Here is a 20,831-nt window from a genome sequence, read left to right as displayed (position 1 = left end):
ATAGGATGGCCATTCATCAACTATCAGAAATCCATTTATCTGGACCATCCATTGTACTGCAGCATTCGTAAGTGAATAAAACTATTTAAAAACAAGTCTTCATGTGTTTCTACAGCCACTGTGCAGGTTTCTCTTTGTGAGGTTTGGTTAGCAGTGACTGAAACGCAGCTTTACACACAACTGCCAGTCTGCATGGAGAGGATCTTGAGACTCCAGTAGCTTGAAACATCTGTTTGCTGCTCAGCAGTGGCTTTTATACAGCTGCCAATTCAATACAATTCATTTGTTTGACAGAAACTTTCCTTAATAAATCTTTATCTGACCAAGATCTTCTGTGCTCTAAGTCACTCACAAATCTTTTGACAGTTCAATAATTTCTATTTGCTTTTAGCAAAATATTGTTTGTTTTGATGCCTTTTGCAAGACATTGCATTGTTTCATAAGATCTTTCTTCCACACCAGAACTGTGACTTGCTTAATAATGTGGAACAATCTCTTTAAGTAGGGTTTCCATTTACCTAAGAAGACCTGGCAGACCGTGCGTTTTGACTCATACTCTAAAAGTGGCAATTTCAACAAGCTATAAAAAATTATCTGCGGGGTATATTTTGAGCTAACGTCACATACACACTCTGAGGACATCAGAGACTTGTTTTACATCTTGTATAAAGGGGCATAATAGGTCACCTTAAAGCAATCCTGTCTATTGCATTATGTCATAGTTATGATGGAATTAGATTATCAGATTTGGACAGTTCATAGTCTAACTTTGCTATAAGCTTTAAGTATGGGATGATTTATTTTTATTAGCAGTTGAATTAAAACTGATATTCGAGCGGAAGTTTTGGAGAACATGCAAATAATGATTGGTATAAGAACCAATCAAAACTCTCCCATCAGGCCACGTGATTGCGGAATTCCCCTTCGGGGAGTCGGGGCTTTCCAGTCCTAAGAGCGTTAGATTAATGTACGCTCGCATTGAGTGTTCACTAAATATTTATTAAAGAAACTGGAACAGATTCGTTTGATGGATGGTGCGTTTTGTTTATGTTTTTCAGGCGTTTGCTAAGATTTTAGCAGTGGTTTAGTTAAGTCGACGTCTAATAGAAACTATACGAGAATAAGCAAACATCACGGTTGTCCAAGGTAAGTTTAATATGTGCTCATGTAGTAAAAACGAAATTATCAGTATTACCGATCAGTTTTGTAACAAGTCATGTGTGTCTATAAATAGTAGAGTAATAGTCTGCTTTCTTATTTGGAAGTAATGACTTAGTTCATAGAGAATCTATTTTAAGTTTGTTTTGAAAACATTACAGAGATGCTGTAACGTTAGTTATGCCCTCGCGTGCATAGAGTATTACTGCATATTAATAATAAGACCGTGAAAATGTTCATTCATGGCGGTTATCGATAGTGTAAGTTACAAGTTTTGTCCCGTGTGTTTTGCTGCTGTTCGCGCGAATCAGCGGGAAATTCCCATCAAAAGTCAGTACTTTTTGGATCTGACTTAACGTTACATGTGCAGGGGAATCACATCCCCCATCGAATACCGTGTAAGCATTCATCGTTTCCATCATTTTCAATCTGACAGGAGTCCAGAGTCGGTTCGGATGACCCTGCAGAGCACAGAATGGCTGGAGCACTAAGGTAGAGTTTTATCCATTATTGCTGTGTCTCGCATCCTAGTGAGCTGTCTACCTGTGCTGCCTTTCATTGGGCATCACTGGCACATACAGCATTTAGATGCCCAGTAATGGTTTCCTGACTGGCAGCTCACTTGGTTATGAGACTTGTAAAGGTAAATGTACTCCAAAATGTTTGGAGGTGATGACATGGCGCATCTAGTCTTGTAATTAGTCAGATTTGCATACTGAAACTAATAGACTTGTAATATGTAAATAATTAGAGGATTTACATACAATGGTTTATTTGCCTTTTAACTTCATGGAAGAGTTGGAACCGTTAAAATCAAGTTTATTGGGATTTTTCTACATCAAAAAAGTTTTGTTCCTTTGAAAGGAGCAAGTTTCATTTTCTTGTGGTTAGTCTTTAAAGAACATTATAATGTATTGTCTTTAAGCCTAAGCTGCTTGATTTTAACCTTTCTATTGAGAGCAATTATGAGTGTCAATAAAATTAAATAATTTGTCCAAAAATGTATTTTGTGATTCTGTTTCAATAGATGTATATGTTCAATTAAAATATATTAACATACTGAAAGACATGATGTCAGTAATACTTTTTTTTGTTAGCATTTTAATTAAATTGGATTACGTTAATATAACTTTTATGAATAATTGACAGTAATTTTGCACCTTTGGATGTTTACTGTGGCCTCCTGGCGGGCCCCAGACCCCTGTTTGACATCCGTTGTTTTAGACTGATGAAACCAGTCTTTCTTTTGCATTTTCTTAATGAATCTTTTTGTCTATATTTGAGATAGATTTAGGGGTTGTTTAACTGAAGTGAAGATGTCATCATTTCACAGAATAAGGACAGGATGTGGTTGTAATCCAGAAGAGTCTTACTCTCTTTTCAGTGACGTCAGGAATTGCAGTTTCACTCAGTGAGCCCTGACACCTCAGAAAGAAAATTCATAGCTTACTCTGCTAGTTGTCCCATGGGTTTAAGAATATCTGCTACTTTAGAGAAATCTTAGTACAGCTCATCTTGAACAGTACGATGCTTCCTCATTCCTGTCAATGGCAGTTTAAGTAAACTCTTGTGCAATCCTATCATCCAGTGTAGCCAAGCATAACCAATATAAATAAACAAATAAATGTATAAATAAATCAATAATGAAATGAAACATTTCCGTTTCTCATCATTTATTAGTAATTATATCATTTAGAGATCTTCAGCTCAATTTCCTGTTTGGTTTATAGTGGAAGTGTTTGTGGGTTTAAAGATTTGTGGCTGCAAGGGCAGGCCAACAGATGAGGGGCAATCCCCGTCTTTCAGGGCTGTTCTCAAGGCATTTGTATTGACGGCACTATGGAGATATCTGACTAATTCAGTTACACCGACTCAGAAATACGTTTTTAGTCAATTACACAGGTGGATTTTTTTGACGTTCTTTTCACAGAATTTAATTTAAATATTGATAAAGGAGACATTATAGGAATTTTGTTTCAAAAGTACCTCAAAAAAAGAGAAGGGAATTCAAAAAAGACTTTGGAAATTTGAGGGAATTTAGATATGAGAAGGCTTGGTGACTTGTGTGAGAATGCTTGTACCTGCATTTCTCGGGATTTGACATCAGTGGCAGGAGTGAGCTGGTATTCTGGGGGCTTTCCTCTGTTTTTTTTTCACTGCCTTACTTCCAGGAAGTAATGCAAGCAAGTCAGCCAGACAGAAGGAGGGAGGCAGAATAAAAAAATCCGCTGCACATATCCTCGTTCTGACACTGAAAGTGAAACGGACTTACGGACTGTAAATCTGAGAGCCTCTTTCTTTGCATTTTGTTTGTCAGGTAGGGTAAGTGTACGCCTTCAGAATACTGCTGTGGGGGAAAAACTGGGGAAATTAAATGCATCTGTGGGGGTTGCAGCTCAGTTGATGTTTTGATTCAGCATGATGACTGTATTAGAGAACCTCAGCTCTTGTTTTTTTTTGGAGTTCTAGGTTTGTCTTTGTGCGAGACGGTCTCAATAAGAGCTCCTCTGTTTCTTCTACATTACAGGATGGATGAAACACAGTATCCCATGAAGTTTAACAATGAGGTGAGCCACCTGTCATCCATATTACTGCTGTAGTTTATCTAACAACAGATGTTTGGTTTAGAGTGACGATTTTTAGCGTTTTCTTTCTTTTTCTTTTTTTTTGGATGCACAGTATATTGGCACCATATTGGTTATCTCTCAATATTGGAGATTTTTTTAAACAATCGTATCAGCCGATATTGTACAGTATATTTCATTTTAATACTCATTTCATTTCATTTTAATATTGATATTTTTACATTTAGATTACCTTTACCATTGTTAAACACTAACTTAAAGCTAATCTTTAAAAACAGTAATAATTTAATAACACTGTTAAATGTAATTTTTACAAATCTCAATATCCTGAATATCCGTACTGTACATTATAATGTTGTGATGCCTAAATTCACTTGTAGTGTACTTTATTTTTATTTATTACTTTTTTTGTATATATATTTAGACAAAATAGTCCACAATTTTATATCAGGCCAATTATGTTTTGGCTTATTGGCATTGGTTCAGAACTTTATAATTGCTGCATAATTTTCATCCTCAGACATTGGGTTTAATAGACACATACATTTATACTTCATATAAAAACACCAACATTTTGTACATGGCATTTTTTGTCCTTACAGTTTATTGTGGACCTTCAATATCTGCATGAACCTTTTGAGGTGAAACCTGAACCCTTTGTGCCAGAGACAGGTGAGTGTGTTAATGCATTTAATGATGTTTTTCATTTGTTGTTCATTTATCTTTTGATTTAAAATGGAGAAATAAGGATAATTTACTGTATATGATCTGACCTTTATTCCAGTTCATGGGCCTTACCTGCAGATAATTGAGGAGCCAAAGCAGGTACAAAAGTCTTCATATGCCTGTTTTATTTGCTTCATTTCCACTGTATTTGACCATACTGACATGTTCATGTTAAAGTATATAATTTTATGAGTGATGACAAGTCATTTTGTCCACATTCGTTATGTGTTGCACTGAATGTGCAGGCAATGTGGGATAATTCCAAAAAGTATACATTGGAATTCCCCAAAAACAGGGTTTTATCAGTGAGTAAGGTGTTACATGAATAATGTTGTTTGTGTGTTACAGAGAGGATTCAGATTTCGGTATGAATGTGAGGGCCCATCCCATGGTGGTCTGCCAGGGGCCTCCAGTGAGAGGAACAAAAGAACGTATCCCACAGTCAAGGTAGGTTATGCAACATGGAAAATGTAGCAATGTAGGTCTTAAATAAACAGTCCATTCATAAACACACACACTCCCCCTCTACAGGTGTCAAACTACTTGGGTCAGGCTCGCATAGAGGTTCAGCTAGTGACGCACACAGACCCCCCTCGTGTTCACGCGCACAGCCTTGTGGGTCGCCATTGCAATGAAAACGGGATATGCACCATTGATGTCGGGCCTAATGATCTCACAGCACAGTGAGTGAACACTATTACTGTTTATCATGCTCATGTGATCTCTTTCTTTGTTATTATGATTAAAGTGAATTGCGTGAGGCAATGAGTATCATCATGTGACGCTTGTGGCTTTTAAGTGATGTTTATGTGTAGTTGTGCAATCTTAATTCATCCTCGCATCCTCTATGTCTAGATTCAGTAATTTAGGCATCCTCCATGTCACTAAGAGAGGAGTGGCCGAAGTATTAACGAAAAGGCTGAGAGAAGAGAAGAGGAGGATGAAAGAGTCTGGATATAAATTTACTGGTAAGTCTGTGATTTCATTATTCAACTGGACATACAGTAACTGCTTACATATTTATTTGACATGCTTGCTCTCTCTGTCACTCTCATACAGATGCAGAGGAACAGACTTTTTTGCAAGAGGCCAAAGAACTGGGCAAAATCATGGACCTAAACATTGTGAGATTAAAGTTCACTGCTTACTTGCAGGACAGCAATGGGAGTTTCACAAGAGCCTTGAAGCCAGTTGTCTCCAACCATATCTATGATAGTAGTAAGTCCCCCCAAACAAGAAGAGAATTAGTGACAATCAATTAACAAACATTTTCCAAGGACATATCTCAAAGTTGAGAGGTCATATGGTCATATCTACCAAAATAATATATAGGCACTATGGTTTAAAAGATTTTTAAAATGTTACTCATATGTAGTTACCTAATACCTAATCAAATAAGTTTTATATTTTTTGTAAATGTAATTAGTTTGTTGTCTGTTACTTTATTTTATAATTTAGTTTTACTTTAAAATTGTTATATAATTTTAGAACTTCCTGTATTTCTATGTAATTGTCACTTTTTTTTTTTTTTAGAAAGAAATTACTTTTTATCTGCAAGTTTTGAAAAGTTCTGAACCTTCTATTCATTAACGAATCCAGAAAAAATCTAACAAAGTTCCCACAAAAATATTATGCAGTACTTCTTTCAAAACATTTCACCGCCCCAAACTTTTGAACGGCAGTGTAAATGTAAAAGTATGTGCTGTTGATCTTGTTATAACTAATGTCAAATGTGCTGAACTTTACCTAGAATCACCAAATGCTTCGAATCTGAAGATCTCCCGCATGGATAAAACCTCTGGATCAGTGCTGGGAGGAGAAGAGGTCTTTCTGCTCTGTGATAAAGTTCAAAAAGGTTATTATGATTATCTAATTTCAAAAAGGATTGACAGTCCTTCCCATCCTTTTAGATCAAATAATGTTTATTCTCCTTCATTTCCAGACGATATTGACATTCGTTTTTATGAGGAGGAAGATGATGGAGGATGGGAGGCGTTTGGAGACTTCTCCCCTACTGATGTCCACAAACAGGTGTGTTATAAATTGACACGTGCATATCATGGTTGATGATTCCAGATTTTGCCGCCAGAGTTTAGCCTTTTACAACAAATGTTTAATAACAGTTTTTATTTCCGTCAGTATGCGATCGTGTTTAAGACCCCACCGTACCGCTGCGCAGATATCACACGTCCTGTCACAGTCTTCCTGCAGCTCAAGAGGAAGAAGGGAGGTGGCTGCAGCGAACCCAAGCAGTTCACGTACATTCCTCACAATCAAGGTTTGTAGTGCTATATTAAACATCGGTCCTTAAGACTGAATAAAGCATTTAAAACAACAGATTACCACGAACTGTCCTAACATACATATGGGGGCTGTTTATATCTCATTCCGTTGCTTAAGTGTTTCACTTCCTTTTTGGCATTGTGTACATTACCATTAAAATGTCCGCGGTCTGTTTCAGCAGCCATTACTCCAGTGTCACATGATCCTACAGAAATCATTCAGAAACAATTCTCATTATCATTGTTGAAAACAATTGTGCTGTTTAATATTTTTGTGGAAACCCTTGTATATTTTTTTCAGGATATTTTGAAGAGAAAGTTAAGGAGAACAGCATTTATTTGAAACAGAAACATTTTTGTAATATTGTAAATGTCTTCGCTGTAATTTTTGATCAATTTAATGCATCCTTGCAAACAGTATCGAACATATTAATTTCTAAAAAAAACAACAAAAAAAACGTACTAACCGCAAACTTTTCAGGGCTGTACGTTAACTTTTTTTTCACATAGCACTGGTGCTACAGAGGTTGAAAGTTTTGTAGCACAGGCCAAAAAGTTGTAGCACAAGTATTAAACGTCTGTTATCATGTCTGAAAACAAACACAAGTAATGGAGTTCATCACTTAAACAGGCACTGATGTTCCATACAGAGCACAAAAAATACAAACCATCACAAAAATTGTTTTAGACAAAGTTTTCTTAATTTGCTAAAAAATGGAAGAGTGCAGAAACATAACACCACTTACACCTTAACAAAATATAAAATAAAAAACAATGGCAGACATTTAGGGAAAGTGAGCAAAGATAAAAATATTTGTCATTATTTTATCTTTGTTATTACAAAATAAGAACAAAGATATACATTACAAATACACATAATATACAAATAAAACAAACAGTGCTTCATTTTTCAGGTACAGTATTTAGCAGTAACATTCAAGAAATTGAATGAACAAATATTAAAATAAAACACTATATACATCAATTATACTTTTTTAAAAGCAACTGACTGATGATAAGTTCATCAGTCAAGAGCAGTGAGTGATTTTTTTCTGTGTTTTGTTGTTTTACTAACATTAAAAGAATAGGCTAGTTCACCAAAAATGAAAATTCTGTCATCTGTCTTTCAATAGTGTTTCATATTTATACCATCATTTACTCAAGTTGTTTTAAACCTGAATTAATTTATTTCGTCTGTTGAACATAAAAGTTATTTTTGAAGAATGTGGGTAACCAAGCAGCTGCTGGTATTTTTTTCCTACTGTAAAAGTCAGTGTGGACCAGCTACTGTTTGGTTACTCACATTCTTCAAAATATCTTCTTTTGTGTTCAGCACAAGAAAGAAATTAGTACAGGTTTGGGACAAAATGTGAGTAAATGACAGAAATTTAATTTTTGGGTGAACTATCCCTTTAATGACAGGTGGCAGCATATTTAGTAGCTACTGTCCCTTTAAGAGCTTCACGCGTTTCTCTCTCAACTGTTTACTTTCATTTCAGGCATAACCAACTGTGTTTATATGTAAACCTTGTGTGTTTTTGACAGTATTAGACGCGAAATCAATCAGACGCGAAAGACAACTTAGTCCAATAATCAGGCGCTTTTTGACAGGCTCTCAGTGTGAGCGCGCTTCTTGAGTACAAGCGCATGCAGAACAGCACGTGAATTAAATGTTTAACCGGTATTGCTTTAAAGCAGATGGAAATAATGTAGTTTTGTGATTGCGCATAAGTGCAGTGTCCCGTGAGAGTAACTACCGCTGAGCTAACACTGATGTGAATGCATGTGGCGTTGTACATTATATTGAGACGGAGGGAGGCGCCAGAACTGCAGCTGATAGAATGTGCGCTGTAGCACGATACACCGATATTTCTTCAAAAGCAGATCGTGGAGACATTCAAAAATGGTCATATCGCACACCTCTAACTACCAAGTATAATCAATCTCACACACAAACAAGCACAACGAAATCACTTCACACTATTAAGCGGCTGTGTTATGAACATGCAAAACTGTATCGCACGCGTGCTACAGTGGTAACTTTATTCATCGCACAGACCATTTTTTTCGTAGCACGTGCGACATATATGTCGCACTGTACAGCCCTGCTTTTGAACAATAGTTTTGATCCATCAAATGTTGTCCATCAGAGGTATTTCTCATGTTTGATGGCATGTCGCCTCCTGTTCCCCCATAGACAAAGAAGAGGTACAGAGGAAGAGGATGAAGGCACTTCCTCAGCCCTATGATCACTGGCGGGGAGGACCTCAAGGAGGAGCAGGGGCCTTCGGAGGTCCTGGATCTGGAGCAGGAGGAGGTGGAATGGGAGGAGGTATAACATTTTATATTCCTGAACTCAGAAGCTTCCTGTGTAGATTGCCAGTTCAGTTATTCTGGTGCACACAAGAGTGTTCATAAATGTAACATTTTATGTCAATTTCGCCCTTAGGTTTTCAATTTAATCATCCGATGGATGGTTCAGGGTTTTTCAGTGGTGGATGTGGTGGATATAGCGGCGGGGCACAGATGTCAGGCTCCACCCCACAGGCTGATGGATCTCAGAATCAGCCGACAAACACACAAACTCAGTCTGGCTCTCAAATGCAGCAGCAGCTCTTTCAGATTGGTGAGTACGATTATGCCAGCCACCACTCAACTCAAGACATTGAGATTTTAGGTACATATGCACTCAGTGATGTATGTTTCCTTCCTGTATTGTTTCCAGCCACAGCCCTGCAGAATCGTGCCACTTTGATGGCAAAGTACTCTGCTCGTGCTTTATTACAGTACTGCAGCACAGGGGATGTGCGCCCTCTGCTGGTTCTGCAAAGACGTCTGTGTGGAGTGCAAGATGAGAACGGAGACACGTATGTCTTTTCACATCTCTGCCTTTCAGTTTTCACCTGGGCTCTGTGAATCCTCGCCTTAACACATGTCAACTATACTAAATTAAATACTTGGTTATGTGTCTACTACCTTTAAACCTTTCTAGTATAGTTAGTGTATTGTAAGTTGCTTTGGATGAAATGATCTGCTAAATGAATAAATGTAAATGAAATTATAGTGTAGTGACGTTTTTATTAAATTGAACTATGGTACACAGATACAATTGTATTGAATGAAGAGGGGGAGTAAGTGTTAGACAATAGTGATCAGACTTGAAGTTTATTTTAATCTGTATTGTATTTATTTTCTCATAGGCCTCTGCACTTGGGTATTATCCATCAGCAACCTATTGTGGTGCAACAGCTTATTCAGGCCCTGAGCAACACTCCACAGCAGAAGTTTATCAACAAACTCAACAAACTCAATCAGGTAAATTAACAGATATGTGCTCTTTTTAAACGAAGACATTTTTATTTTATTATTATTATTTAATCATTTTATTATTATTGTTTTCTTGTTTTTGTTTAGTTTAGTTTCTTAATTTATCTTATTTATTTTTTATTTTAATAATTATTTTATTTTTATTTTGGTTTCCTATGTCATGTTAAATCTCATCTTTCTTTCTTTCTTTCTTTCTTTCTTTCTCCAGGCTCCATTGCATCTGGCTGTGATCACAAAGCAGCCCAAGTTAGTTGAGATGCTGATGAAAACAGGGGCAGACCCGAGCCTGCTGGACCGAGAGGGCCGGACAGCACTTCACTTGGCCGCTCACACCGGCGATGAGACCATACTACGATTGATCCTGGGCCTGCTGGGAGAGCGCTATGCCCATTTAATAAACTGTGCTGACTTCTCAGGTGAGAGATACACATGCCATTGTCTCTCAATCATTGAAATGGTGCTTAGGTTGCATTTGGAATATTACAACTTATGTTAACGTGCTGAGACTTTTTTCCTGACGTTTCTTAGGTCAATATCCAGTTCATCTCGCAGTAAAGAAAGATGGAGAGCACTGTCTTCGATTGTTGGTGGAGGCAGGAGCAAAGATTAACATGCCAGAGCAGAAAAGTGGCTGCACGGCACTACACCTGGCAGTGAGGGACAACCTTTTAAAACTGGCCTGTTATCTCATTACCGAGGTAAAGGACCAACGGAGGGTTGAACAGTTCAGATGGTCATAGTTTTGGATTAGTTGTTATGTCACGATTAGGGGTTCACCAAGTAGGAAATTTGAGACTGATACAAATGACCCACATTATCGTTCAAAAGTTTGAGGTCTGTTAAGATTTTTTCAATTGTATTGAAAGATGTCTCTTATGCTCACCAAGGCTGCATTTATTTGATAAAAAATACAGTAAAACAGTAATATTGTAAAATATACTTACAATTTAAAGTATAATTTTTTTATTCTTTGAATAAAATGTTTAAAAGCTTTTATTTGAATAAAATATAAATATTTTTGTAATTTTACTGTCACTTTTGATAAATTTAATGCATCCTTGCTGAACAAAAGTATTCATTTCTGACATCAAACTTTTGAACAGTAGTGTATTTTACAACACCATAATCAAACAACTCATACGTTCTGCTGTCATTCTGGAATATCACTGTGACACATAGGCAGCTAGTACATACATGGTGGTTCAGCATCACTCAAATACTGGAATGATTTCACCCTGATTTAACACTTCTTCAGCAGACAGCCACAACAGTTTTATGTTTGTTGTTTCTGTTACAGCTGAAGGCTGACGTGAATACATGTACCTACGGGGGCAACAGTCCTCTTCACTTTGCTGCCAGTCAGGGCTCCCCACCTCTCTGCTCCATGCTGATAGCTGCAGGTAACTGAGAAATCTTCTTTCCTACAAATTTAATACAAATATGATGCACTTAAACATCTGTGAAGGTCTAGAAACCACAAAGAAAAGTCATTAAGAATATGCTCATGTTGTTTTGTTTCTAGAGCAAAGATGAACATTTACTATATGTGACCCTGGACCACAAAACCAGTCATAAGGGTCTATTACTAATCAAAAATAATTATTTTATATAATTACGGTAGGAAATTTACAAAATATCTTGATGGAACCTGATCTTTACTTAATATCCTAATGATTTTTGGCATAAAAGAAAAATCGATAATTTTGACCTATACAATGTATTTTTGGCTATTGCTAAAAATTTACCCAAGCGACTTAAGACTGGTTTTGTGGTTGAGGGTCACATATAGCATGTGATTTTAGTAATGTCTTTGTCCAGATTTTCATAATGTGTGACATTCATTGATTGTCACTCATAATTAATGACATTTGAACTGACTAGCTTTGAAATTAAGAATAATCATATCCAGAGCAAATGACTGAAATAAGTCAAGTTTGGGTTCAGTGAAATAAAGTTTTGTTTGATTAATGATCTTCTTTGTCTTCTTTTTTAGGTGCTGATAAACGCATGGAGAATGACGAGCCTCTTTTTCTCCAGAGCTCGTCTTCCTCGGATGAAGATGACGAGTGCGTGAAGAATGAAGTCAACAGGCAGCTTCCAGATCACATGGTTCAGCAAGTTCACTGCATGTCGATATCATCTGAAAGAGGAACATTTAACCCACGCAAGAGACCTGCTGTGGGACACACACCATTTGACCTGGCCAAATGCCAAAAGGTTTGAGCTGTTGTATTCGTCATAATCAAGTATAATGTGTGAACATTTGAAGGTGGATGAATAAATAAATGCGATAGATTTAAACTTATGAAACCCCACCGTCTTCCACAGGTTAGAGATCTTTTAGATGGAAGGAAAGGCCCCAAGCCCAGTTCACTCGCCCACAAGAGAACCAAAATCAGCACTGAGGAAGGTAATGAGACTTAAACGCATGCTTTATGTTCTCACAAACTCATGCTTCTAGCATACGTGACTGATCTGTATTCCTCCTCCTGCAGCCAACCAGGGTTTGGACAGTGAGGTCTTCACAAAACTCTGTAGTATTCTCATTGAAGACCACGTACCCTGGAGAGAGCTGGCGGAAAAACTGGGCATGCTCACACTCACTCACCTTTACCAGGATAGTGCCTCACCCTGCCAGAAGCTTCTCGAGAACTACCAGGTAAGAGACTTGTCGTTCTTCTCTCGAATTGGCAAATGCTGTTATAACGTTAAATAGGCACTGGCACATAGCTGTTTGGAATAGCATACTAGCATACCGATGACTTTATCTGTAGTATAAAGTATGTATGCTGCACATTATGCCAATTTTCTATATGCATGGAGATTTTATTTGCCAAATGTGCAATATACAGTATAGCTTCTTGTCATATCCCACAATGTATTGCGTTTGGTTTGACCTTCCATTTAAAGTGTGACTAATCAACTGGAAGTAATATAAAGCTACACTATGTAACTTTTTTTAGTTTGAAATTAACAAAATTTAAACAATGAGCGAATACATCCTTTATACATCTTCCAAACAGTGTTTGGCCTTACCCCAAATCACTAGCCTATGATAATTGATCTTTTAGAGCTGTCGGGATGGTTTTCGTGGGAAATACAGACTTCTGTCATTCATCCTTCTGTAAAATATGTCATATCCATAAATAAAAGGAAAGAAAGCCAGACTAGGCTACTAATACTATATGCAGTGGATGGTGTCCTAACAGCTTGAATCCACAACAAATGAACGCTGATGAGTTTGCAAGCAAAAAGGGAAAGTGACAGTGCTAATAATAAAACACGGCTTTTTAGAAATTCATAGTTTGCATAGCATCACATTTGCTGTGCAATGAAAGGTTCACAAAACAGTGTTTATGCTGGTAACAGTGCCAATCTCTAAACCCATTTTTACATTGGTCTATTTGATTTATTACCTACCAGCCAAATTATAATAGTCAATACTGTCTTACCTAATCTGATATGAATAGCAATCATTACGTCTAATGTCAGTAAGATATAAAAACGATTGTAACCTTGTTTTAAAACAGTTGATTTCAACAAGTCAAAACAGCAGCGGCATATAAACTACTTAACGACTCATAAAACATATTTTTTTTTAAAAGAAGAATTGTAGCTTGTATCTGTTTGGCTAGACGGATTTTGTATTTGTAGATCTATTGCTGGTTGGCATCCTTATGAATGGTTTATTAAGTATATTTATTTTCATGTTCAGTTGAGTGGTGGTCCTGTGGACGGCCTGGTGGAGGCGCTGCAGTCTCTGGGTGTGAGTGAAGGAGTGAGACTGCTGAGAGACAGCCAACCCAGAGAGGACAAGCAGAGCACAGGTACCGGTTCACCCTCTGAAAGAGAAACCTCTCACCTCTGACACCGACACAAACTCATTAAACAGTATATTGAGAATAAAACATGTTTCCTTTCTTCCAGATTCTAAAGAGGATAGTGGCTTTGGGAGTCAGTCCATTGGAGAGGAAATGGGAAATCCTGCAGTGTCCAATCACTGATTATCAGGATCTATTCTTTGTGGACAACTTGGCACTTTATTTGACTGTTTTTTCAGGTGCAAACTGGTGGACTGTTCATCATCTCAATAAAGTGGAAATACAGCACATCACAGGAGGAACTGAAAGGATTGTTTTGAGGTCAAAAGCCCTCGCTGGTATTACATAACAATAAGACAACATGACGGAAATCAGTTGCTTTTAGATACTCAAATCTCCAGTGAAGCTGTAGTCTTAGTGCAGGTCTAAACAACTACTCGATAACTGCAATTTCACAGACATTTAACAGTAATGCAACTGTCATTTCATAAGTACAGCTGTAATCATGGAATATTATGATATGAATGTTTCTAGTAAGCTCTGTTTTGATATATATGCAATCACTCTGGTTCATTTTCTGATACGTCTAGAGACATCTATCCAATACTGTTTATTTATGTGTATTTTGGTTGCAGGTATGCGCTTGTTCAGAGTTTGAGTAAATATGTTTGTGTTTGAATAAAGTTATTTCATTGTTCTTTGTCTTATATGATGAATGAATATAGTAATAAAAAAATCAGCATATTAGAATGATTTCTGAAGGATCGTGTTACACTGAAGACTGGAGTAACAGCAGCTGAAAACTCAGCTTTGCCGTCACAAGATTAAATTAGATTTTAATATATATATATATATATATATAAAAGTTTTTAAATTGTAATAATATTTCACAATAGTACTGTTTTTACAGTTTGTGCTCAAACAAATGCAGCCTTTGTGAGCATAAGAGACTAAACACATAAGAATAGAATAAAGGTTGTATTTTTAAAAACCTGTATTTAAATATTAAATGAAACAATTATTCTTTCAAAACTGATTTATTTTGCCTATGCCTTCAAAACATACAAACATTATATCGAATATTTTACTGAGCGGCTGTAACATAACATTCACATTATATACAGCTAGAATGGATAGCACACCAAACATAAAAACGAAGTTATAAGAAATAAGTTACATTTACAGCAAAATCTTTGGGTGACACCAAACTACTTGGAGTGGTTGTGTTCCCTATAAAAACTTGTATATAAACCTTTTTAGTCAATATGCTTTAGTCATAAACAAATACTCAAGACAGATAATAAATGTTCAAAATATATAAATAATTCTTCATTACATACATCTATTTTTCATAGTGCAGTGAAGCGTAACACTATTGAAGTGCCATTTGATGGAATTTGGGTCCCAGATCATGTCAAAATCATTTCATTTTTTTGTATTTTGTGTCCTTAATGTCTGAATTTGATCTATATGCTGGCAGTGTTAACAGTCAGTTTAGATGTTCATGACCTGGATTTGCATTAGAGTGTTGTTTTTCAGGTTTTACAATTTCTTGGATCCTTCATGTTTCTGATATCAATAGGACAATTCATGAGGTTATGATAAGCAGCACAGAATCTTGCCTTCACTCTCCTATAAAGCAATACTTCACATGAATTCATTTGAACATAAGAACAAACCAGTTTGTAAACAGGTAGAATTATTTCCGACCAAATGACACTCCCTTGAGCAGGTCTCTCAGCACAATTGAGGTATAAGATGTGGTTACTCTTTAGTGCCTCCTGTTTTACCCCAGCACTGAATGGATCATACATTTGAAAATGAGTGCCTGAGAATTCAATGGCTTGGCCATATCCAAAGGGTTTTAACAGATTTTGCATCACTTCATTCTCAAGCTCTACATATTTTAAATACACATTAGACTGAAAAATACAATGGGGTTGATTAGTGTGATGAATTTTCACATCCGTTTCACATGGTAATTGGTCGTTGTGCAAGTAAAGTAAAGTCATTCAGACATTCCTGTTGAAACGATGACGGCATGTAATCCCTTGTGAAAAAGAAGTGCACTTCAGCATACTTTTAAAAAGAGTACTTACTGGACACTTAATTGCATGTTATTTGCAATTAAATTATAATGTATTATAGTTTAAATGCAATATTATATTAAATGCAATTAGTTGCATTTAAGAGTGAATTTTTCACATACTCAAGTAGGACTTAGTATATCTTTCTCTGTAATTTCATAATTACTTCAATTGCCTTTAAAATATGGTTACAATGTACTGCCGAATGTACTGACAAGCATTTAAAGTAAACTTAAATATACTTTAATGTCATTTCTATTGAAACTTGTGTCATATATTTTAAACATTTTTCTAATTACACATCTGTAATAAAGTTGCAATTTAGTAAATTTAAAATATAAATATCTTAAATGTAATATCAAATAAAACACCACAGTTAAAATTTCAATCCAGTACTTTACATGTGCTTTACTATGTTAGTCAACACATCAAAATATGTGTACTACTTTAAAGCGATTATTAAAACGAAATGATTTAAAATGTACTTTAAAATAACTGACATCATTACAAAGTGTGTTACAAAACAAGTCAAAGTCCACATAAGTGGCCTTAATTTCATTAATATTATATTATCCTCAAGTACAGTTTCTTAAAAGTATACTTTTAAGATTTGAAGTACTACAAGTGCACATTCATACAATACAATTAAGCGCACCTATTTTTCACAAGGAATGTGCTATTTGCACATTTGTCATTATCACTAGTCAGTTGTCATGGTAAAAAGAAAAATAATGCATTCATTTTCTTAGTAATTGTACCAAATGAGGAACTGATTGTCTTCAAACATCTTAGGCATGCTTTGAGACGTGCTTTAAGAAGGTTTAAAGGACTATAAAGGCTAAGTTCTCGAACTTCTCATGAGGAGTTAAAGCACTTGATCGACCTCAAATTATGAAATGATAGTCTTAAAAGCAAAATCTACAATGCTTTAAATATATAGTGAACAGTATATGTTCACACAATAAAGAGGTTCGCTTCTCATATGGCTGCCGCTCCCAGGGCCACCAAATGAAGTTTGCACTTCAGCTTGAAAAGCCATGAGTGTTTAAACTGACGATCAACAAGCATAATAGACAGATAAACCGAACAGGTTTGTGGTAAAAACACAGACTGACAGAAATAAGACAATGTGAGGCTGGTGCTCCTTCTCATCTGCCCGCTGGCAGATATGGGCTTGCGGTTACTGGCCAGAAAAGCATGCTTTACCAGCGGTCACGTGGGGCACAGCAACCCCAATCACAGTTTCATAATCATGACGACTTGAGAGCAGTCATCAAAGTAAACTGCAGCCATCCTGGTAACGCTCTATATATTCAGCCCCTGAATCGAGATAAACAACCCCTTCCGCTTGGGTTCTGTCACTGTTTGACAGCCTGTCTGTAGCTGTGTCTCTGACCGTCTGAGCGTTTGGTCCTCATGCTGCCGCTGCTCCTGCTCGACTCTTTGGTGCTGCTGGCATGGCTGTTGTCCTGGGGTAACGTGGGGCTGGAGTGGGCCCTCTGCAGGCCGCCGTCGTCAAACAAACGGGCCTCAAATGCCTCCAGGTCCGTTTCCCCTATGCGGATCTTAGCTCTCAGCAGCATTGCATATGTTCCGTAGCGTGTTTTCTACAAGATACATTTAGGAAGATGTATATAAATGGAGTGAAGTGTGAAAGAAGAGTGTAGTGAAAATGTTTTTTTTTACCTCAAAGTCCAGATACTCTTCCCTTTGCTTGTACTCTTCTTGGTCCCTGCTTTTGGTCTTGCGGTCTTGGGGCATAGAGCGTAGTTCCTGGAGCTCAGCAGAAATGGCTCGAAACCGTGTCTCGTGAGACTTAAGCTGCTCCTCCTAGTATTATAATGAAGAAAAAAAGCCTCATTTAAGAATTTTTTTTTTTTTGTAATTTGTTAAAAAGTCAATAAATATATTTTTTAAAAAGTTTTAACTGTCAGTTACTGTCATCTATCAATGACGAAAAAGCCTCATTTGAGGATGATTGTTCTTTGTTCATTTGTAATTTGCTAAAATGTCACTAAATATATTGTTAAAAAGGAAAAATAATTATGCAGTAAAGCAGCTTTGTAAAAATATGAATATTTTTAAAACATTTGTTCAGCAAATCAAACTCGTGGTGAACCAATGTGCAAAAATATTTCAGAAAAATAAAACATAAAACAGGAAATGACATAATAGAGAAGACCCGTGAGACTGTGTGTCAAGGTTAATATGTTTCTTAAAATAGATATCAGGTAAGATTAGTTCAGGTAAAATTTCATATGGTACCACCACTCAAAAACAATGACATGTATTATTATTATGAATTGATCATTCATGATATTTGTTAAAAAAAACTTTTAACCTTGAAAAATCTATTTAAAATGTTTATGAAAATAATGAACATTCACATGTATTTAAAGTCATTCAGATTAAACTTGTGTTGAAAATGTTATAAAAGTTTCTCAAACTTAAATCCAACATGAATGCCAAGAGATTTGCAAAGAGATTTGCAAAGAAATTTGCTCATGTTTTAAATTTTTTTAACTTCTTCACATGAGCTTGCAATACTGGTCTCCGGCATTCACATGCATGTGACCGGAATGAAAAGTGTTGATTACCTGTGGGAGCTTGGTGTTTGAACCTGGCAGAAGAGGGCGGCTGAACTTTTTTTGGGAGCCAATGGCTGCTGGGAAGGGAGGGGCAGAGAACATGGCTGCCACCGTGTTGATGCGGGTTATCCAGGACTGCATTTGCTCTGCGTTGCTAGTGGTGAAATGCAAGCACAGGTCAAACAGAGGGCAGCAAAATAAAAGAATTCAGTAGATGGAACAAAGAATGTCTCATTTTTCCCTGCTCAAAGAAACTGTGCACTGAGTGTTCAATACAACTAACACAGCCTGGAAAACTGAACAATTAGCAGGCAGCTGTTAGCAGAAGAGATGGAGCAGAATGAAAGGCAGAGAGTTTTAGTATGTGTATCTGGGACAGACAGAATAGCTGAGAAGGATCCATCCTCTTGGGAGATACACGTTGAGTCATTCATCTGAGATGAGAACATTTTGACGAGGGTGTTACCAGCCCTGCATGTAGTCAACAACCAGCTGGTGCACTCAGGTGTGTGTGTGTGTGTGTTTGAAAGAAAGTCATTGTGTATTTTTGTGCTGTCCTGTTTCCAAAAGACAAAGCAACATGAGGCTTCTGCTGACTAAGTCTTCTTGTTATCAAAAGTTGTTATCAAAGTGACAAAGTGTCCAAGTTATGCAAAAGTTGCAAAAAGTTCTATAAATGGCTAAAAACGGATTTTATTTCATCCTTTCATGAAATGTTTAGGGTCGGTACAATATTTTTATGTTTCTCTTATTTTTCTCGTATTTAATCAAAAATCCAGTAAAAACAGTAATAATGTGAAATATTATTACAATTTAAAAGAACCATTTTCTATTTAATATAGTTGAAACGGTCATTTATTCCTGTGATGGCAATGCTGAATTTTGGCATTACAGTAGGCTACTGAGAATTGGGGAAAGGGGTTAAAAAATGCTTGATTTTCAAAAAACCTTAATGGTATTAAAAAAAGCTTAAAGATGTAAAATTGTTTCTGATTTTGAAGTGAATCACCCTTATAGTACAGATAAGACAACAACTTACGGGGCCTGGAAAAGAAAGACCCTCCAGTCAGCAGTGCGAAGATAAAACACATTGGGTCGCTTGCTATAGTCTGCTGCCCGCATGGCTAAAGAATGATGGATTGATACTGCATTCTTCAAGTCCTCATCAGACAGCTGCTTATCCGGACGGTATTCATCCTGCAGACCAATGGCAAAGTAAGAGGCAAATCACACATTGTTTTTTTTTTTGTTTTTTTTACAGTAAATACCTGTACAGCAACCACAAGAAAGTATGGTCCATATAGTATAAAACATTTATGACTAAAATGTACCTTTTGCAGGTAGAGAATCAGTCCTTTTAGGATAGCATAAAATGTCTTCCATCCTCTTTTACCTCGTGGAGCTAAAACAACAACAAACAGTAAAACTTAAAACAGTTAAGGTTGTTTAATAGTAAAGTTAAATATTCTATAACTAGATAATCATATTTATAAAAATACAGTGAAAATCATAATACAGAAAGCAAGATACATTTACTAAATTAGCAAAACTCTGTGAGATAATACTTGTTTTAGGAGAAAAATCTTATTTATTTTCTTACCCATTGACAAATATCTTGTTTTAAGATTTATTAAAACAACAACAAAAGAAACTTCTTTTATAAAATATTATATTAAAAAAATATACATAAAAATAATAGTAAAAAATATTATTATTAAAAAATTATTTTGTCTATAATTAATTGCTTCTTATTTAAATGCATGTTGTTTTGAGATACAGTATTTAGATCATTTTATATAGGTGTTTGATATTTTTTACTGCAAAACAAAACAAGAATTTTCTTCTTTCATTTTCTAAACTGAAATTATTTTTTAAAAAAGGCTGTATTAAATACATGAAACATTACTAAATCAACTAAAAGGCTGTATTTGAGGGATGGCTTACTTTTCTTGCCATCAGGATCAGCGTGAACTTTCCGCACGAGAAAGCCATTCATGTAGACCTGAGCGCTGGACTGCTGTGCAACACTGATGAGGGGGTTTCCACCACTGTTGATCCGCTTCATAGTGTGTGATGTGGAGTCTTTCCTGCCGTCCAGCTCAGAGAAAGACTTCCGCAGTTCCTCCTCATCGCTGTAGAATACACAAACAAGAGCTTTATTATGAACAGTACTCTGCATTCTCACCTTTACCCACAAGGTATTTTACATACTAATGCAAAAATCCCTGACTTCCAACATTTATCTTTAAAGGGGTCA

The 20,831-nt window shown here is 36.3% G+C and overlaps 2 protein-coding genes across 4 annotated transcripts in view; one reads left to right on the top strand and one right to left on the bottom strand.

Moving 5' to 3' along the window:
* Positions 1 to 902: 902 nt before the first annotated feature.
* On the top strand, positions 903 to 14,596 carry LOC107743559 (nuclear factor NF-kappa-B p100 subunit-like). 2 transcript variants are annotated; one of them, XM_016556835.1, is made up of 25 exons: positions 903 to 967; positions 1,059 to 1,146; positions 1,595 to 1,650; positions 3,686 to 3,725; positions 4,346 to 4,415; positions 4,528 to 4,568; positions 4,818 to 4,916; positions 5,001 to 5,152; positions 5,325 to 5,437; positions 5,529 to 5,687; positions 6,220 to 6,324; positions 6,412 to 6,500; positions 6,609 to 6,747; positions 8,949 to 9,083; positions 9,201 to 9,377; positions 9,477 to 9,618; positions 9,952 to 10,066; positions 10,287 to 10,494; positions 10,607 to 10,776; positions 11,376 to 11,478; positions 12,072 to 12,295; positions 12,407 to 12,488; positions 12,574 to 12,737; positions 13,794 to 13,905; positions 14,006 to 14,596. In XM_016556835.1, the coding sequence occupies exons 3-25, from the start codon at positions 1,634 to 1,636 to the stop codon at positions 14,080 to 14,082; spliced, it is 2,733 nt and encodes a 910-aa protein (XP_016412321.1). In that variant the 5' UTR covers positions 903 to 967; positions 1,059 to 1,146; positions 1,595 to 1,633; the 3' UTR covers positions 14,083 to 14,596. The 2 variants fall into 2 exon arrangements, with proteins under 2 accessions (XP_016412321.1, XP_016412320.1); XM_016556834.1 differs by having other exon boundaries at positions 940 to 1,146.
* Positions 14,597 to 16,434: 1,838 nt separating this feature from the next.
* LOC107743558 (uncharacterized) overlaps positions 16,435 to 20,831 on the bottom strand; it is a 28,487-nt gene continuing 24,090 nt past the window's right edge. For both annotated transcript variants that reach the window (XM_016556832.1, XM_016556833.1), the window contains exons 12-17: positions 20,519 to 20,706; positions 19,906 to 19,976; positions 19,614 to 19,771; positions 18,584 to 18,728; positions 17,673 to 17,816; positions 16,435 to 17,593 (exon numbers count right to left, since the gene is read on the bottom strand). In XM_016556832.1, coding sequence (XP_016412318.1) covers positions 17,345 to 17,593; positions 17,673 to 17,816; positions 18,584 to 18,728; positions 19,614 to 19,771; positions 19,906 to 19,976; positions 20,519 to 20,706 — 955 coding nt within the window. In that variant the 3' untranslated portion in view covers positions 16,435 to 17,344. The remainder of the gene's footprint in view (positions 17,594 to 17,672; positions 17,817 to 18,583; positions 18,729 to 19,613; positions 19,772 to 19,905; positions 19,977 to 20,518; positions 20,707 to 20,831) is intronic.

The sequence above is a fragment of the Sinocyclocheilus rhinocerous genome, unplaced genomic scaffold (genome assembly GCF_001515625.1).
Source record: "Sinocyclocheilus rhinocerous isolate Xijiao unplaced genomic scaffold, SAMN03320098_v1.1 scaffold677, whole genome shotgun sequence".
Classification (NCBI taxonomy): Eukaryota; Metazoa; Chordata; class Actinopteri; order Cypriniformes; family Cyprinidae; genus Sinocyclocheilus; species Sinocyclocheilus rhinocerous.
This window is presented reverse-complemented; position numbering and strand designations above follow the sequence as displayed.